Source organism: Macrobrachium nipponense, chromosome 2 (assembly GCF_015104395.2).
Source record: "Macrobrachium nipponense isolate FS-2020 chromosome 2, ASM1510439v2, whole genome shotgun sequence".
NCBI classification, from domain to species: domain Eukaryota; kingdom Metazoa; phylum Arthropoda; class Malacostraca; order Decapoda; family Palaemonidae; genus Macrobrachium; species Macrobrachium nipponense.
This window is the reverse complement of record NC_087201.1, coordinates 125,237,225-125,256,830: the sequence shown is the minus strand read 5'-3', so window position 1 is coordinate 125,256,830 and position 19,606 is coordinate 125,237,225. Positions and strand designations below refer to the sequence as shown.

General features: G+C 38.0%; 1 protein-coding gene across 5 annotated transcripts in view; it reads right to left on the bottom strand.

Annotated features, from left to right (window-relative positions):
• The window catches only part of LOC135220969 (uncharacterized), a 1,037,101-nt gene that overhangs the window by 248,699 nt on the left and 768,796 nt on the right, over positions 1 to 19,606 (bottom strand). For 4 of the 5 annotated variants that reach the window (XM_064258641.1, XM_064258643.1, XM_064258642.1 and 1 more), the window contains 3 exons: positions 18,883 to 19,025; positions 16,575 to 16,793; positions 14,612 to 14,668 (listed from right to left, as the gene is read on the bottom strand). In XM_064258641.1, the coding sequence (XP_064114711.1) occupies positions 14,612 to 14,668; positions 16,575 to 16,793; positions 18,883 to 19,025 (419 nt within the window). The remainder of the gene's footprint in view (positions 1 to 14,611; positions 14,669 to 16,574; positions 16,794 to 18,882; positions 19,026 to 19,606) is intronic. The other variant, XM_064258645.1, reaches the window with a different exon arrangement.

Genomic DNA, 19,606 nt, shown 5'->3' with positions numbered 1-19,606 from the left:
TGAGTGTACTTCGGGGAAATTGAAAATTTGGGTGAAACGTCCTCCCCCTCGAATAAAATGGATGGTGCCGTGACGTGACCCTGGCCTTCAAGTGAGACGGTAGTGAGAACGCTAAAAAGATGTCGTAGACTCGCCCTGTAATGGTGCACAGACCCCTGCATACCTACCCCATTTACACACGCTCACATTTCTTTAATTACGGTGCCCCTTCTTTAGAGGTAATCTATGGAGATGCAAGGTTGAAAAATACAGAAAAAAGCACTAAAATGAAAGTTCTGTTGTAACCATTTACGTAAATGATCTTTTACCTGAAAAATCATGAGCATTTAATCACATAAAGGGCGATAACCGGCAAGGAAACAGGTTCCGAGTGACGTAACCACGGGGGAGGGAAAGGTGGCAAGAGGCACTAGAGCCGGCAAAGCCCCACCGAAAAGTTGGAGGGTAGGGTGATGGGGGTGACATGACGTAAATAGCGGAGTGGGGGGGGGGGGGGGTGAGAGAGGTTTCAGATGGAGAGAAAGAAAGAGCGGAGGCAATATCCGCCAGGAACATGAATGGGTGGCAGCGGCTCAGCGGTAAAACTTGGCGACTGAATGAACGAGGGCGGAGCTTAGAACGTAACTAAGAAAAGCATCGAGTATTCACTTTATTACATAATGATGGCTCTGGCAGATCTCGAGGAAGGTCGGCCTCCTTATGAAAGAGGTTGTCTATGATTCTGTTATTTAGGTTAATCCAAAGTATGGCTGCTTTGTGCCTCTCTTTTGAATTGAATGTTCAACTTGACTTAGATATTTGATCAAAATTCCATATTGCCCATTTCCTTCAACAGTTCAAATAAATTTAATGACCATATAAAAAACCTCCATAAACAAAGATATGATACACTGAGCTGTAAACATGAAAGACAGCGCAAATGTGTAGCTGAAGAGTTTCCACCAGAACTGGCATTATATTACTCAGCCGTCATCCTGTGTGGCGCAAGGACAATATGCCTTGCAGCAGCAGAGGAAACCGAGATGGGCGAGCTGAAGGTTGCTCCGCCACAGCCAAGGACCGCTTTGGGGAGGTAAGAGAGTGCACGCCTGAGAAGTGAGAAGGCGAGGTTACATGACACCAGGAAATTCTACCGCCGCCGCCGCTGCCGCTGCCTCTTGACTTCTCAAGTCTTGACGTCAGGGTACCGAGGAACACCCACGCTGATAGCGTCAGCTCGGGTCCCTGTCGACCCCCTTTGGTGGCCTTCGAGTTCGTAACGTGTCCCCCACATCTCTCTCATGACCTTGGCCGGGTTTGAAGAGTGGGCCAAAGTATGTGGCAACGACCTTGGCCCTCAACTGACACACCCTTCCAAGGTCAACTACCCTTGACGGCCTTGTGTTAAGTAGAGAAGATTCCCTTTTCACGCACAGCGAGCAGCTGGAGCGCTTCCTTTGTTGCAGAAGGCTTTCAAGGATTCGTCTTCTTCAAGGCAAATTGGGACAAGGCTCTCGGGTTCCATCCATAATGCGCCGTCTCTCTTTATCCCTTCACTCGAGGGACGCAACAGAAGCGTATCGTAAGTAACAGGGCCCCCTACCACCTGGCCCCCTCCCTATCTTTGTTCCTCCAGCACCTCCGCCACCCTTGTCATCACCTGAATATTGCACTTCTTGACTCCTCCCCCTCCACAATTTTCTCCCTCATTCCCCCTTCCCCCAAATAACTCAAAACGAATAAGACATGAAATTATGTTACTCGCATCTAACGTCGTTTCCACTCAAAATTAACAGTTAACATTTTTTCCTAAATATACATACACACATATATATGTTTGATTTTAAATCACAAAAAATTAAAAACGTGATGACTAAAAGGACAATGTCACATACACGAACAAAAATTGAAACGTTGGAGATGCTAAGTATTTCCTTCTTATTAACAAGAGACGGTCACACCAACTTAATACTCATCCGTGGCTGTAAGTTTGTCATATATTTACAAATATATATATATATATATAATATATATATATATATATACATATACACACGAATATAATATATATATATATATATGTGTGTGTGTGTGTGTGTGTGTGTGTTATGTTCATGAGAGAGAGAGAGAGAGAGAGAGAGAGAGAGAGAGAGAGAGAGAGAGAGTAGTAGTAGTAGTATTTCTATAACACAATACAACCATAAGCTTTTATGCGATAAAGAAACAATTCAAGAGCGGTAAATGCTATTATCAGACTGTGAACCTAATCCTTTTCTTTCGCAAAGCAATAATCACACGTTCATAATTAAACGTCTTCCGGGTTGCTTGCTCAATGACGGACGGATCTGACAATATGGTGCTTTCATGATCCTGTGCGCACAGTTAGTCAATTATAATTGCGGTTAAGAGATAGCAGGTTCTGATATACAAGTAGCTCCTTAATAAGAGATCGGTTCTGAGAAACAAAGACGACTGAAAATAAGGTGATATTACCTGTATATAGTTCGCGATAGAAAAAAAAAATGTTTCATAAATGTGCAAAGTTCTATACATAGCAAAAAATAATCAACTTGTCATGTAAAGCAAAAAATAGCTATTCTCTACTTTGTTCAACATCATCTAATTCCGTGCGCCACAACCTTACGTCCATTTCTTGCGAACAGGGGGATAACCCTGTCATTTTGGTACTTAATCGTCTTCTCTGTCACGCCAAGCATGTCTCATTCGCCAAGCTAAATTACTGTCCTGTCTTTATCAAATAATTATATTTCGCACTGTTATCTACTTCCTTTTCACATAAACCACCCATTTTTCGGAAATTAATTTCTAATAAATTTCCACGTTTGTCAACCCTTCACATATCTTATTAAAATTGCCAGGTGTCTTTAGCAATTATATACATATTTTGGAATAACTGTAATTTAAAAACAGTCTTATACATGATTTTCTATGAAAGTTCTCATTCCAAAATAATACTTTTTTTTTTTTTTTTTAACTTCCCACAGCCCTATAATTGAGACTTTAGTTTTGACATCCGTGAATTGCATCATTAGGTTGACAGCGTTGTTGCAAAATTTAGAATTGTTACTTTGTCTAGTGACTTACGACCGTTCAAGAGTTTTTAAAATGTTAGCACCAACATCCAGTAGTGAACTATATTTCATTTTCAACTTCAACAATTTAATTAGTTTTCATATAATAGTCACATTAAAGTATTTAGTAATCTACATAAAATACGTATCTCTTACAGTTGTTAACTTTCATGTAGACAGGTCTTAAATTACATCTTAAATTCATTAACGGTCTTTTATGCATGTCATATCACTCAACTATCAAGGGGGAGGCGTCAAGGACCAGTGATTTTCTAACGTCTGGAGTTTTCAAAAAGATGTTTCAAGACGTGGAATAAAAACAGAAATGATTACCCTGTATTTTCCAGCTATGGAATAATTCCGGAAATTCTTCGTAAAACCACCCCAATTCCCTAAGGCCATCTCTCTCTCTCTCTCTCTCTCTCTCTCTCTCTCTCTCTCTCTCTCTCTCTCTCTGCATGTATGGTATATGCATGCGTCAACGTCCCTAACATTCAAATTCATATATGATTTAATCGCATCCTAAACAGACAAAGTTAAGCTTTTTTAAATATAAATATTCAAAGTCAATATTCTAAACAATAGATAAAAATTTCGACATTTACGTCAGGCAACAGACACCAAAAAAAATGTTGCAAGTTTCACTAAGCTATTTATGATGACTTGAGCATGAAAGAAGCTAATTTAGTCTTATATTATCAAATCTGTATTCCTTGACACTTAATGTCTGACAACCAACATTTTTTTTTTAAACGAACACTATGAAGTTCCGACGACTCAGTTGTGAAATATCTGGGAAGTCTGCAGAAGGAAGACACGCTTTTTTCAACAATCTGGCGAGAATGTAAGAAGAGACTTCCAAATTTCTTTTAAAAGAACGATCAACTGACTTGTCCCATTTAAAACCTAACCCCTTCAAGAAATGGATTTAAGAGCAAAATGTGCTGGAAGACATTACACCGAACTAGCAGTAATACATGACCTGCTCGGCCACTTCTATTCAACTTAAGCCCAAATACTAACTATGATATTTCATGGCACTTCATAAGGAAGCAGAAAGTACTAAGTTATTACCGAATGGTCTCTAGATCTACAATTTTACACACGCCACGCAGGTTGTGACAAAGCCCACATGCTTTAAAATATTCCAATATTACATGTAAAGATAAAATTAAATTTCTATGGGAATAAAATTGTGTTCATGCTTTAAAATGTTCTAATATTACATGTGGAGAAAAAATTAAGTTTCTATGGGAATAAAATTGTGTTCTGTGAAAATGTAACTCGAAATAACCAAAGGTTCGCAGATTCTCTGTGAGCACATATAATGAGACAGTGGCAGAATAATGTGTTCATTTCTTTAGAACAAGACATTGTATCATGAGAATGATTTCAGCTGACTTTAGTAAAGTTAAATGATTCTAGTGTTGCAATCACTAATAATATCAGTGGCATATCACTGATGAAATCCAGACTGAAATCTATAAACACAAACTCCAAAGAAACTTTGCAAAAACGCCATCTCTTTATGAAACAACTTTCAAATCTGTTAGTGGCCTGCAACCTGTTTCAGTGGCATTACAAGAATGCTTCGATGATACATGCTCATTCTTTTTATGGGCACCAGAACGCTGTGGTTTGATTACATTCATTCAAGCAACGGATGCTATAATGTCTATTTGAGCTAAAAAAAAAAATGCCAATAAACGCACTCACAGTCCTTAAAAAATATATAAGAAACAGAGCCTTTCTTCTTAAGATAGCAAAAAATCGAATAATTACTCGGGTATCAAATAATCACCTGGATTTGGCTGTTGGAGAACCGATATATACAATCAGAGCAAAGGAAACTGCCTACTATTGCAAAGGTAGAAAATAACTGGGTAATTCACAAGAGCAAATGGCGATCATGGCTATGGCCAAGTTCTACGGTCAATTTGGGTGGTTTATCTTTTCAATTTCTTAAGACTGGAGAGGATTAAATCTGCTGAGTGTCATGCCATTCTAAAACCACAGTGAAACTGACCTGTGTTCATGAGAGAGAGAGAGAGAGAGAGAGAGAGAGAGAGAGAGATCATTGCCAAATAAATATAAGAATAATGACGCAAACGAAACTAAGAATGTTATGAACGACGACAAATTGTTTCTCAACTGATTGTCTTAAAAAATTTTATCTAAACAGATCTATACATCAAATTTTCAAAGTGATAAAAAAATTTATTCATACCGAAGGTTAATAGTTTTCATAAACGATACAAGTTCCTATTTTACATTTTTAGCCGAATAAGAAAATCGAAAAATAAATACACCAAATTAGAAAGGGCTAACCTAAGCATTTTACTCGTTTTTAATCAGCTAATTACTTCTACTAAACATTCTACTTTGATTTTCTTTAACACCATGACCATACTTGTATAGATTTCATCAAAAGTCAGTCACCAAGACTTCAGTGCCTTCTTTCTTAACACTCCAATTTAGCTACACACGAAAATTTTGAATTCTTAAACAAATGGCGCCGGTTGATTTACATTTTCTATATACTGTTAAATATAAGAGTAAAAACAACACCAGCCATTGTAACGTAAAACATTGTCTGGAACATACAAATCCCCGATCTAAACAAGCAAGGATAAAATGCTGACACAACGCAGACCAATTCTGACAAAGAAAGCAGAAATGGAAAAGCCTTCAAAGATGGCGACACACGGGCGGAAGCACGTGGGAAGAGATTCATAGAGAGGATCAGTTCAATGACGTCCAATATGATGTCTGCAAGAACAGAAAAAGGAGTGGCGATAGAGGGAGCAAAATGCATTGTGCCGCTAAATTGAGAGAGAGAGAGAGAGAGAGAGAGAGAGAGAGAAGTGGGGGGTAATGCCCTTCACTTTCGCCTGTTATTATTTTCTAACTTTTTACTTTTATCATTCTACTAATTTCTCGATATCCTTTATTTGATTGCCTCCACAACCACGCCAACATAAACGTACACATGCACACGCAAAGAACAGAGAGAGAGAGAGAGAGAGAGAGAGAGGAGAGAGAGAGAGAGAGAGATTACGGCGAGGGGAGAGGAGAAAGAGGAGGAGGAGCGAATACAAGGTTAAACCCACCCGGATTTCGGTGCCTCGTCCTTGGGCTACGAGAATCCGAAGGTCGGAGGGTGAGGTGCAGAGGTCGCTTCGCACAAGGCCAAGGTAACTTTAAACGGCGCTTGAAATTCGGGTGCTCCCTTCAGCTCAGGGTTACCCGGTGCAACAATGCGAGGTGAAAGAAGGTCGTTGGCTGCCACGGTCGGCGCTCAAGGGCATGCAACGTTACCCTTCCTCGTTCGGCCACGACCTCGAGCGGTAGTTGCACAACCACACGCCATTATGCAATTCGCAAAATGGGATAGCTGCAGTTCCGGGTCTTCACTTTTCTGTCGCGTTCATCTTGAATAACAGACCTGTCATGAAAATAGCCTGATCACTGAGAGAGAGAGAGAGAGAGAGAGAGAGAGAGAGAGAGAGAGAGAGAGAGAGAGAGAGAGAGAGAGATTTATAGTTGCCAGGATAATTGGCTGAGGGAGCAACAAGGACTGAACATCTGGGCCGGGTTTGTTGACCCTCATTCAACAAGTTGCAAGGATAATGCCAGAGGTGGCGGGCAAGGTTGCAACACAAGGTTGCCGTCCTCTAAACTCCTCGGAAAAGAGGAACGAACTGAGAATAGCAGAACAGATACAGGGTCAAGGCTAAGAAATGGGGCCAAGGAGAGAGAGAGAGAGAGAGAGAGAGAGAGAGAGAGAGAGAGAGAGAGAGAGAGAGAGAGAGAGAGACCCCTCAGTTCGATAACCCCAAACTATAAGGTTAAGGCCCTACCTTTCTGCTTTTGGGTCGTTCACATCTCAAATAATTAACTAACTAATTTCTTTTGAGTTACAGTAAGCAAAACTGAGAGAGAGAGAGAGAGAGAGAGAGAGAGAGAGAGAGAGAGAGAGAGAGAGAGAGAGAGAGAGAGATTTTCCCCTCCAACATGTTTCAGGTATTGAGCCAGACCCTATCAGGGAGATGCAGCCCCACACCCCCCCATTACTACCTTACACCTGCCCCTACCGCATCTTCCTCTCCTTTCCTACCTTCTGTCCTCACGTTCCCCCCCTCCCCAACCCCCACAATTTCTCTCTCTCTCTCTTTACCACGTGATGCCACAACACGCGGCCTGTTTTCTACTTTTATCTTATCTCGTTATGTTTGATTCCCTTTACGGCACATTATCATATAAACAAGAACTCAGTCGACTATGACATCACATAGGAAATAACCTTTCCATGTAAAGTAAAAAGCAACTTGAAATAAATCCTCTTCATATCAACAAAAAGCTGTTTCTACGATGCAATGATGTTGACTGTGCATCGTCCAAATAAGCCTCCAAAAAATGACCAAAGAACCAAAAGTTTTTTAGATCTGATCAACAACATCGCCACCATTAGGAAATCTACTTAAAACCTAGCATTCCACGTTTAATTAAGGTTAATGTCCTACTAAACTGAGCCACTCCTTCGTGTAGATTAAGGGAGTGTGCAGCGCTGGTAGAAGAGGAGGAGGCAGAGAGAGAGAGAGAGAGAGAGAGAGAGAGAGAGAGAGAGAGAGAGAGAGAGAGAGAGGACAGGGCGCCGCTCGTGGCATAATCAGCCCAGTCCGAGGCCATGACCTTGATAACGACGATGCTCTTGACGATGTAGGTGACCTGATATGATGACCTTGATATATAGGTTACCTGGTTGAGGCGCTCCCAAAATGCCACCGACCTCTAGCCTTCAAGGTAGCGATCTAGTAACCTACTTGAAGGCTCTGATGATGATTATGATGATAAATTGTTCACGATAATAACATCGATCATTATGGCGGGTTAGACATAAGAAGTGAAGAGGATTTCTCTTATCAAGACGCAGGCGCCCTTGTTTTCTCTAGCCGTTGATGAATATATTTCAGCACACCAACTGCTACTTCCATGACATTTATCCAATGCAAATCAAGAAAACAATGATTTTCCTTCATTCACCTAGACGCCAAAGAAACAAAACAAATTAATTTACGCAATTCAAATAAATATACATAATCAAAATGATAGAACGAGTAGATAGCCTTTAAAGAAAACAAAAGTTATGAAGCAACCTACATTATCAACGAGGACAGAATAACATTTGAAACACAAACAGCAATAATAACAACAACAACAACAACGTCAACACGGTGGAGGACATCGCCTCCCAAGGCAGGTCTGTTTCCATGGGAACCGAGGCCATCCTTTTCAATGTCAAGGCCAAAAGCTCTCGGCGACCCAGTTTCCCAAAGAAGGTCGTCGACCAAATAGTTCAAGTACAACGCTCTGCGAAAATCTGGGTGACCGATATTGACAGGTTTCCTCGGCCGGCCGCCCCCCAACCCCCCTCTTTGGGGAGAGGGAAAGGCAAGGACGTTTCAACCTCCTTCTGTAAAGCCTTCTCAATGTTTCATCAAGGACTCCAAATCAAGTTCAAGGTAGAGAGCAGCGTTGTTAGTGGGGCGAGAAAAGACACATATGGCGGATTTCGCGTGTCACAAGTCATGTTCTGAAGAATGATTAATAAAACCCTACTTGTTCGCTATTAGTTTTCATGATGCACAAAATGACATAGCCGTCGATTTTAACATTACACTAATTATTTTGTTTTAAACTACAAGCGCTCACTGTGCTAGCATATAGTACTATGTTAAATTTTATGTAATATAATAATAATATAATAATAATACTGTGTAAACCTACCTCATTCTTTAATAGCAAGGCGATCCTCCCAAAAATACGGGAGAGAGAGAGAGAGAGAGAGAGAGAGAGAGAGAGAGAGAGAGAGAGAGAGAGAGAGAGAGAGAGAGATCTGAATACAAGAATAGGTTACACCTGGGAAAAAGCAAATTGCTAAACCACCAGAATGGTACACTTATTTGCTTACGTGTGCCATGCAAAATGAAATGTCCATTTTCTTTCCATGTCCTCTGAGATTATAGAAAACGAAAAGGTTAGCGGAAGCCAGGGTACGGTACGGTCGACCACTGTGGGTTCAATGTCTCAATGCCATTACCTGAATTCAAGCCAAGGATAAATATAGTAATTAAAAATGTTGTATGAATTAAATGTTCAACATATTATAAAACTTTTAACGTATGAATTGGTCTCTCTTGAGAAGGAAGTGCTAAGTTTCTCAAACTCAGGACACAAAATAAGAGCAAGGTTGCTAAGTTCAGGTGGGTGAGGCCGGGGTTGTAGGTTAGATAGTAGGCGGGGCGGGGAGGGGAGGACCCAAGCGCGCGCGTGCAGTTCACGGTGAGGGTATTGACGTATGGCGAGGATATAACTGAAGGCCACTGACCCTGACGTGTCTCCGTAAGTGAAGGTCGGGGACTCGTATACAAGTCCAAGGTCTAAGCAGCGGGAGCAGCCTCCGGGACACTGCACTCGGCCAAGTAGGGGAGGAAACTGGACAACTACACAAAGCAAGGCTCCCAATCTTATGTACTTTCAGGAAACAGCAACCGAATGAATTCAATAAAAGCCGACCGGTTGCATTATTCACCCGAATGATTTAAAGAAACAATATAATTAATTACTCATTTCTATGCTGCTATCGCCAAAACCATGTTAATAACACACCAACATTGAAAAGTACTCTTCTCGCCTGCTAATACATTAAAGAGCAGTTAGAAAAGTGAAAGAAAGACATCACTGACATCGAAATCGAAGAGAATTTTCCATTTGAAACATCTTGGACGAGACCATAATCGCAGCGGGGGAGTCAACAGAGTGAGGAAATCTAAAGTGTGTGTGTGTGTGTCTCGGAGGGGAGAAAGAGAGAGAAGGAGAGAAGGGGGAGGCCAGACAGAGGCAATGGGGGACCACTCGTTGGAGATGGAGGGTTTAGAGAGACGATGACGATGTGGAGGAACACTGATGGAGGAAGCGGAATCCGATGGCAGATGGAGGTGAGGGGGAGATGACGAAGCCAGGGACTCATTGGAATAAATAAAGGAAGGCACGTTATGAATAACAGCTATAAATAAATACAAAGACAACAATGATCCAAAGATGAAGCGGAAACGAGATGACTCGAATGAAAAGAATAAGGAAAAGTTCAAACGAACTGACATACTATCAAAAATGAGTGGTGCATGAACAAGGAAATAATGTGTACCCTTGAAGCTATGACGGTTGTCATACGAAGGCTACAGTAGCGTTAAAGTACAGTTTTTTGAGTTGCTGACTACTACCGCTCATTTCCTCTCTCTCTCTCTCTCTCTCTCTCTGAGAAAAAACCAACCCCCAAATGAACGCTAGGGACAGCACGATGTTATTACAGCATGAGAAAACCGGTTCGAGAGAGTATTGAATGAACATCTCAAAATTCGTTCTTCGCAAGTACACGCGATCCCTGAGAGAGAGAGAGAGAGAGAGAGAGAGAGAGAGAGAGAGAGAGAGAGAGAGACTTCAACCTCTGAGTAAATGGAAAGGTACATCTAAGGTAATTACTAAAGTGATTAATTTGGAACTTGGCTCCCAAAACTCTCATCCTCTGAAGAGATTATGAATTTCGACAGGAAACCCCTTCACTTGTCGGTGTTAGCGCAAGACAGCTGTTGATTAGCGTTCTGACAGCCCACTTCCTTTCAAATAACATAAGTTTAAGGTTCATTAAACATTATCAAAACTGTTCGCTTTAAAATGACATCAGTACGATTGTTTAGAAGGAATTACTCAAAAACCTCAGCGAACATGAACGCCGATGAGTGCGTGTTGATGGACTTTGATAATCATTAACAAGCATTTATTAAGGGTATATATAGAAGAATGAATAAGAGCGATAAGAATGAATACGTGCCCGTAATAAGGAAAGAGGTTTCATGATGAAAAATATGTAAAAACAAAATAGACAAAAACCCTCACAGGATGAAGCATAGAACCTAATATAACACTCCCAATAAAATCGATGAACAGAGAAGGACATGGCGCTTGCAACCTCACCCCAAAAGACCTGCTCAGGAACGTAAAGTAATCATTTCTAGGCAAGCCTCTACACAAAGACAAGCACGCGCAGTTTGTGTGTTTGTGTGTGTGTGAGAGTGTGTATTAAATAGATATGCAAAAAGGTAAGTATATATAATATATATATATATATATATATATATATATATATATATATATATATATATATGCTCTCATCGTATATACATATATATTTACACAAATATAAGCCTGCGCACATGTGTATGCATATGTATGTATATGCATACATATATTAATAACAAGTAGTGATATATTGCTTTTGTTAATTCATACTCGTGTTTAGCGGCCAAATACTTTACATTATAGCCAGTTTGAAGGTATTCCAAATTTAATATGATAACATGTCATTTAGATATTAAGATCTAAAACAAATTACCGAAATAATCTGCTTGCTGACAACACTATTGTATTTCAGGACGTTGGCGTTGGTTAGTTTCCTTTCCTTTAAAAAAAAAAAAAAAAAAAGGAGCTGGCATAGTTCTTGGCAGACAGAGAAGTTCCGTTCATGTATGAAAGCAACAAAAAAGTTATAATCTGGCATTCACTAGCAACAGGAGGTTTTTAAAGCTTGAATTCGTTAAGACATGAACTTTAACTAAAAAGGTACCAAATTAAGGATGCTGAAACAGCACTAAAAACTCAAAACTCCGTATACAATTTTCCATATACTTGTGTGTGTTGTGTGTGTGTATATATTAATATATTATATTATATATGTGTGTAAGTATATATGGTAAGTTTATAAAGTATGATAATATCACTAAGGCCTCAATCAATTTATGACAGGTGATTCCTCAGCCTTCATATAAAATTCAGCCAAGGGAATACGTCATCTAAACTTGATTCAATTATTAAGGTGATGATTTTACTATTGTTTTTAACCGTTCAATCCTGATCTTGGCATTATGCTGTATAAAACCTTTCATAATTCCGATCATCCTTTGCAATGAAACCTTCATGATCATACCATTCATTGCATAGTACAAGATTCGCAGTTAATCCCCAATGTCTTGCCTTTTTTATTATGAAGTGCTATACTACATCTTTTATAGAAAATCTTATTCCTACTGTAATCAATCTAAAGAATAATCTCTCTAATCATGAAGTTGGACAGCTGCAATCTTCATCGAATGGTTTTTTGTACAGAAAGCTGTCATGAGCACGTGGTCATGAGAATCTATTCATAGTTTATTTGTTATCAGTCACATCCATTTTTTCTTGATAACTAATCAGTTTTTTCTTTGTTTTCTCTCTTCATACTTTATAATTTACTTTCTAATTTCTTATTCCGTTCCCTATTGCAGCCCTTGTATTTGTAGCTTGGCACACATAAGCAAAAGATACTATTTTGAATGGATGAGAAAAACGAGAACAGACCTCACGACACCGTCATTGGAACAATGCGTCTGTTCATGAAACTGATAGAATAAACATTAATCTAATAATAAAGAAGGGTGCGACTCATTTCATATGCGACACCCAATGCAACTCTTGACCCACTCTGACCCTGTCTAAGTTTAATTTACAAAAATCAAAATTAAATTTTAAATTGTGCCCCGCCCGGATAATCTATTTGAATGCTGAAAAACTCCGGAGCAACTGACAGCTAACAGGAGCGACAGCGACATTCCCCCGGTAAGAGCTGCCAGCCATCCTCACTGTCCTGTTATCAATGAAGGTTTAGTTCATAGGGTGCAGAATTGCAATCAGCTAACTGCATCTTCCTTCTTTCTTAGTTCGTCAAGGACACGGGTCAAAATCCTTGTAAACGTTTTAAACTTAAGTCTTACTACACTGATTAACTTGCTAGTAAATTAAAGCTAAAAGAAAAATGACCTCAATGATTGGTGCTGTATAAAGCTGGCAAGTAACGTTCCATGTACCAGTTTTATAGAGCAATATATACAGCGTTATAAAAGGACACTGTCAGCTCCTTAAGCAACAAGGTAACTTGCATTTTGACTGATCAGTGTTTCAACAAGACGTTCAGACAGCGAAGTCGTGTGTGTGTGTATATATATATGTATATATATAGGTATACATATAGTGTATATAGTATATATACTATATATATATATACACGTATATATATACGCATATATATATATATATATATATATATATATATATATATATATTTATTTATTTATTTATATATTTTTTTTAAATAAAATCAGGTACCCTCTACGAAAAACCTTCATAACAGTGAATACGAAATACGTAACCAGCGTCACAATTAAAATGTCAAGATTAAACGTAGTAGCACCACATAAAGTATCTAACCCGGAAGCAACGCACATTTCTGCTTGCGCGCGCGTGTGTACGTACAGTAACAAGCCCCCAAATAATTCACTGGAGTTCGTAAAAATTTCGGGCACTTCCGAAAACGTTAAACGTTACCGTCGGTTTGATTTAAGGGACTGTGGTTTAGCGATGTGGAACTGGACCGTTACGTTATTCACCACCGTGATGAGAACGTTTTTACAAGTAAAACGGGGAGAAATTAATAAGGTCGCTGCCGCAAGTTTCCCCTGAGTTGGCGAAGAAACTTCGCGTCGTGTCCTAATTATTTTCTGAGTAGGAGGAATATTTGTGTTCCACTTCAATTAAGAATCGTGGAATGAATACCTTTTATTCTTTTCAACTTTCCGCGAGAGTATGATGGCTGGTCCGCAATAAGAAGGCGAGTGAAACTGCCTGCATCAGTATTTTCTAGTAACCGCCATCTTTTACGAAAACAAGATATTTTGGTGTACAAGAGTGAACGTCAATATCGAAAGATAATTTTCAAAAAGGAACGCGTACGAGAAAAACCAAGAAACCTCATATTGCCTGGTTTGGTCCCTCAAGTATCCTGTTGAAAGCGGTAACTTGGGATCCTTAGCTCTTGAAAACTTCCAGTAGAAATATCAAAATAGCAATACGACTTAACGCTCCTCTAGTAGAAAGTCAATAAAGGGCTAGTATGTTACTAACCATACAGGACAAGGAGAAAAGTTTCTACTGTCAACACAATTTCAACCGTTAATATGCTAAATGATTAATATATATATATATATATATATATATATATATATATATATATATATATATATATATATTTATGCACGTGTGTGTGTGAGAGCTTTATCAATAATTGCCGCTTGCAAAATCCTACTCTTGAGGTTCTTATGCTATCTAGTGTTTCCGTATCTGTGAACCTTCTCTTCGTAGACCTACACAATTTTTCAGATTTTCGTTCGTATTAGACTAAACTAAAACATTCCTGCTACTACTACTACTACTACTACTACTACTACTACTACTAAACTACTAATAATAATAATAATAATAATAATAATAACAATAATAATAATATTAATAATAATAATAATAATAATAACAATAATAATAATATTAATAATAATAATAATAATAACTGATTGTCCTTTTCCCGTCTGAAATTCTCAAAAGACTCCACTTACCTGTTCGTGTTCTCTAAATTGTTCTTCTCGTCTTCTTTGCATTTCTTGCTCCTTCAGCTGAAAACAGAGTTAACAATGAGACAATTTTCTTCATAAAAAGCCAAACGAATAAAACGAGAGGAAAGTGACTAACAAGACAGTGAACATTTATCAGTATAATTATATTAAATCCTTCATATACTCATTCGCCTTCCTGCTCTCTGACGTCATTTGAATGATCGTTAACGATCATTTCGTTTCAGAAGTTTTGACGATCATCTTTTTTCAAAATCTATTTTTACCATCAATGGTTCACGGTGCTGTTTTTCTCCGATCTCGGTTCCCCTGGATGCTTTTCAATAGCAACGAGCAGACTCATAATAAAATTAGCCTTATTTCCACGACGACATTTATCAGGATATTAAAATTCAAGCGTAACAAGCACTAAATTTCCTATTAACTAATTGAAAAAAATATCTAGCACCCGTATAATCGCTTATGAGTTCACTTTTTAGTGATAGTAAAATCTAATCAATATAATAAAACGGAATATGACTATTTTTACTTCGATTCACTCAGAGAAAATCCATTGTAAAATTACACTACATATAAAGCTCATTTCCTTCGGTGCTTTTCAATATAAATGGAAATAATTCAATTACTGAAATGCAAATGGATTTATGCAAATCAACAAACTTACTTCAATGAGATACACATTCGTCCTTACTAAATGTTATAAAGAATCATTATAATTCCCAGGCATAAAGTAAAATGAAGGTTTCCCGCATTTTAGATTATTAGGAGAAAACATCAATATAACAGTGTAAAATAATAAAACTGAATTTATGCCAGATTTATCTAATCAATACTAATAAAATTACAATAACTGAGTATGTTGTTTTACGAAGTAAACCTTCATAGATGCTTTGTCAACATAGATAAACACACAAGTAAATCTGAATGACTTTATAGCTATAGCAACATTATATTCATTGTCACCTGTTCAAAATTCTCATATATATATATATATATATATATATATATATATAGTATATATATATATATATATATGTATAATATTATATATATGATATATATATATATATATATATATATATATATATATATATATAGTACACACACACACACACACACACACACACACACATATATATATATATCTATATATATATATATATAATATACATAAAGTCTTTCAGTTAAGTTCAAAACATCGCAAGCAATTCATAAAAGTTTACTTTGTAATACAATATTTTCATTTTTCAGCTAACTGTTTTGAGAGTCCATAAGACATTCTTGAGCAAAACATAAGGAATGATCAATACGGGAATTTAGTAACCCGCTTTTTTACTACTAAAATATGAGAAAATAATGATTTTCAGTTTAATTCTGAAAAGCTACGAGTACTCTTAACATGGAAAAATCATTACTAAATACATTCAAAACTGAATGTGCGTATGAACATGGTGAGGGTAATGCAAATAGTGATGAGTAAGGCACTGACGGTGAGGAAAAGTAAATGGTCATGCAATTGTGAGTTTCATCTCCAGAAGGACCTCCCTAAATAAAGCGAATACTTTCTACATTAATTTTGAGTCTAAGGATCTGCTGTGAGAGACAGAGACTAAGGAGAACATCAATAATATTCGAATATCACCTGGGAGATTAAAGCAATGAGACAAGATGATAAGTAAGCCAATTCTATTCATCCTTGGGGAAGGAAGGGAAATAGGAGTCCTTCTGATGGGGCAAAGAAGCATGCGTTAGGCAGCAGGTTTGAGGGAGGCAAAAACAGCTGACGTAAATAAGTAATGAATAGAGAGACCTCATCATGATCATCATAACCATCATCTTCAGCCACAAGAGCATCATCATCATCATCATCATCATCATCATTTTTAGGCGGCGGCGAGACGATAGGCGATCAGAGAGGTCTTGGGAGGAGGTGAACTCACAGACTTACCCTTTCGATGGCCTCCTGCAGACCTGAATCTCGGACTGGTCCCGAAGAGCCAGGAGTACCAGGTGCCGAGGCAGAGACGAAGGCCTGGTTAGAATGGCTGCTGGAGTGTGAGTGGCTGGAGTGGGAGTGGGTGGAGTGTGAGCCCCTGGAGGAGGCTGGGGAAGAGTATCCAGGCAGCATGACCAGCGGCGTGGTACTCAGACCTGTCTCACCATAGTTCTGCAGAGGGATATGAGGAGGGGGTCGAATCCATGCATAAACACACCATGCAAACATAAGAGGGAGGGAAGGCAACATGGGGAGCAGATGGTGGCGGTGGGGTGATTAAAACATGGTCATAACTATGTGCAAATGTTCGATAGTATGGCCAATATTAAACACCCCACACGACCTCAATATAAGAAGCAACAGTATCTCCAATGCATAGGGGCATGTTTAAAATCCGTAATTAGGTTTATATCTAACACTCTCTCTTCCTATTTCAGCTGTGTACACACAATCGGGCGTACTTCCTCGTCTTCAATCTACACCTTGCATAAAACATATTTGGGAGTCTATTCTTTATATCATATACATACACTTTTACGCGCCTTGCTCATCAACTCCAACACAAATGAATAAACATCAATTTGCTAAGAAGCAAATCACTGAAGATATGACTGCGTTCTCGACAATCTTTCTACTGATATGAAAAGTTTCACACAGTTAACCTAAGTATCCTGTAACACACACCACTACTGTCTCTCAATTCAACTATTAACACTGGGGTCATCCGTGCTTAGTATTCTTTACATTTTTAAAATTAAAATAAATAGAGAGTTGTTTCTAATTAATTCCCGTACTGAATGAAATTAATACACATTTTTCTTCATCAACCTCTCTCTCTCTCTCTCTCTCTCTCTCTCTCTCTCTCTCTCACACACACACACAAACAAACAAACCACCTGAACCTCATCATCTTCCAAGATTCTGGTTATCAAGAGTAAACATAGCCGCCCATATAAGCTGAAAGCAAATGTCCACGAAACGGGAGGTCCTATCCAAACAAGGCCAGAAGCTGAACACACATATCTTGAGGCATCTGAGCACAAACCCAGCCCAAGGAGCTGTCTATTGTTGTCGCCTAAAGCTTATATTATGTACAAGGAAAAGATGGGGGAGGGATATCAACAAGAAGTCTCAAAGGGTCGGGGAGGTGGGGTTGGTAGGGGTCAGGAGGCCATTTCAATTCGTAGAAAAGTTTAAAATGAATGCGTCAATACACGGAGTAGTTGCCGTCATTACGAGGCTTTACTTCATCTGTCCTATGTTCTGTCGCACACACTCCAAGTTCAAACCACCACAGACATGCATGACATCATAGTCGTCCAATTGTCATTTTAGGCATTTGAATTATGAAACGAAGCAACTTTCGGGGAGTTTATATATCATATCACTATGTATACTTATACTGTATAATTAACTGTCTAAGAACACATAAGGATGAATAATAATTTCCTAATATGAAAAGATAAATTCCAATTGAAAACATATCTGTAATTAATAAAGGTAATTTAAGTTTAAGTATTATATAACATTAAGAAGGAAATACAATCACATGGGTAATCGGTGATTAAGAAAATCCTACAAGATTTCCTAATCACCGATTGCCAAACAAGTTTCCCTTATTTGTATCTATCTAATGCCTAAAAGAGCTAATTTTCAAAATTCAAAAGCACTGATTAAAAAATATAGTTTCCTCCATTTTTAATGAGAAAAAAATCACATATGTCTATAATTATTTTGTTGGAAACAAAAACAGTTTATTCGACAAATACGGGAAGAAAGTAAGCATAGCCTTGAGATAAACTATACGGTAATTACATCACCAATATTGTAAAGAAATCTAAAAAATATCGCATATGTGATCATAAAAATGAAGAAACAGCGTTGTATTTTATTAACCAATGCAGTTTTCCACATCATCTATCGTAAGAGACTAGGCTTGGCATCAAGCATGTAAAAACATTCTGTTCTTCACACAAATGAAACTATGAACTATTTCTATCATACAAACCCAAACTTTTAAATTGGACCAATGTATTTACATACTTCACTTCTATCTCATTTCTTGGGATATTAACTGCATTCAAATGACATGAATTATTCCTCTTCTATAGGTAACTAGACTATATGTGTCTATGTATAATGAAAATATTTACAAATAACCTACACTAAACACTAATGCAACCACAAGCTATGCCTATTTAGCTAAGGCTAGGTTTTCATTAATGATTCGTATGAATGTTACGTTATGATGAATTCTTACCCTTGGTAGATTATTTAAATTATGAGTCAATCGATTTTTATTGTTCTTCGTCGTGCCCGAAGACCTTTTCAAATCTCTCTTTAACGTTTTTAGGAACTTTCCGAAACCAATCCTTTTCTTGCTGTTACCCCCATGTTTGACATCTGAAAAAGAAAACGGTACTCGATCAAATCACAGAAAATGCACCACTAATACGCACATGGATAACTCTTCAGCATCAAAGAAAATGGACCATTAATACGCTTATGGATGACTTACTTATGTCCTAAAACCAATATTAGCCGGTAGTACAACGATTTTTAAGAACGCAAAGTTTACAGTACAAGCAGATAAAAATAAGATGTAAATTCAACACAATATAACTTTAAAAATACAAATTGGTACGTGTGGCAGCACAAATTGAAAAGTTGACGAAGCGATGACTGCATGAAAATAATAATTACTTGAATAGGTTTACCAAAACAAACTAAGAAAAAAGCAGGCTGATATTAGATCAAAATTCACAAAATATATAAAATAAACACTGAACAAACAAAAAGAAGGAACTTAAATTTATGGTCTGATTTAAAAATTTATTGATGTATTATTCGGACAAAATACTTGAGAGAGAGAGAGAGAGAGAGAGAGAGAGAGAGAGAGAGAGAGAGAGAGAGAGAACTAACGCTCTACTGGATATTAAAGTTACTAACATAAAGATTAGCCACATAAACAGGATGGAATCGTC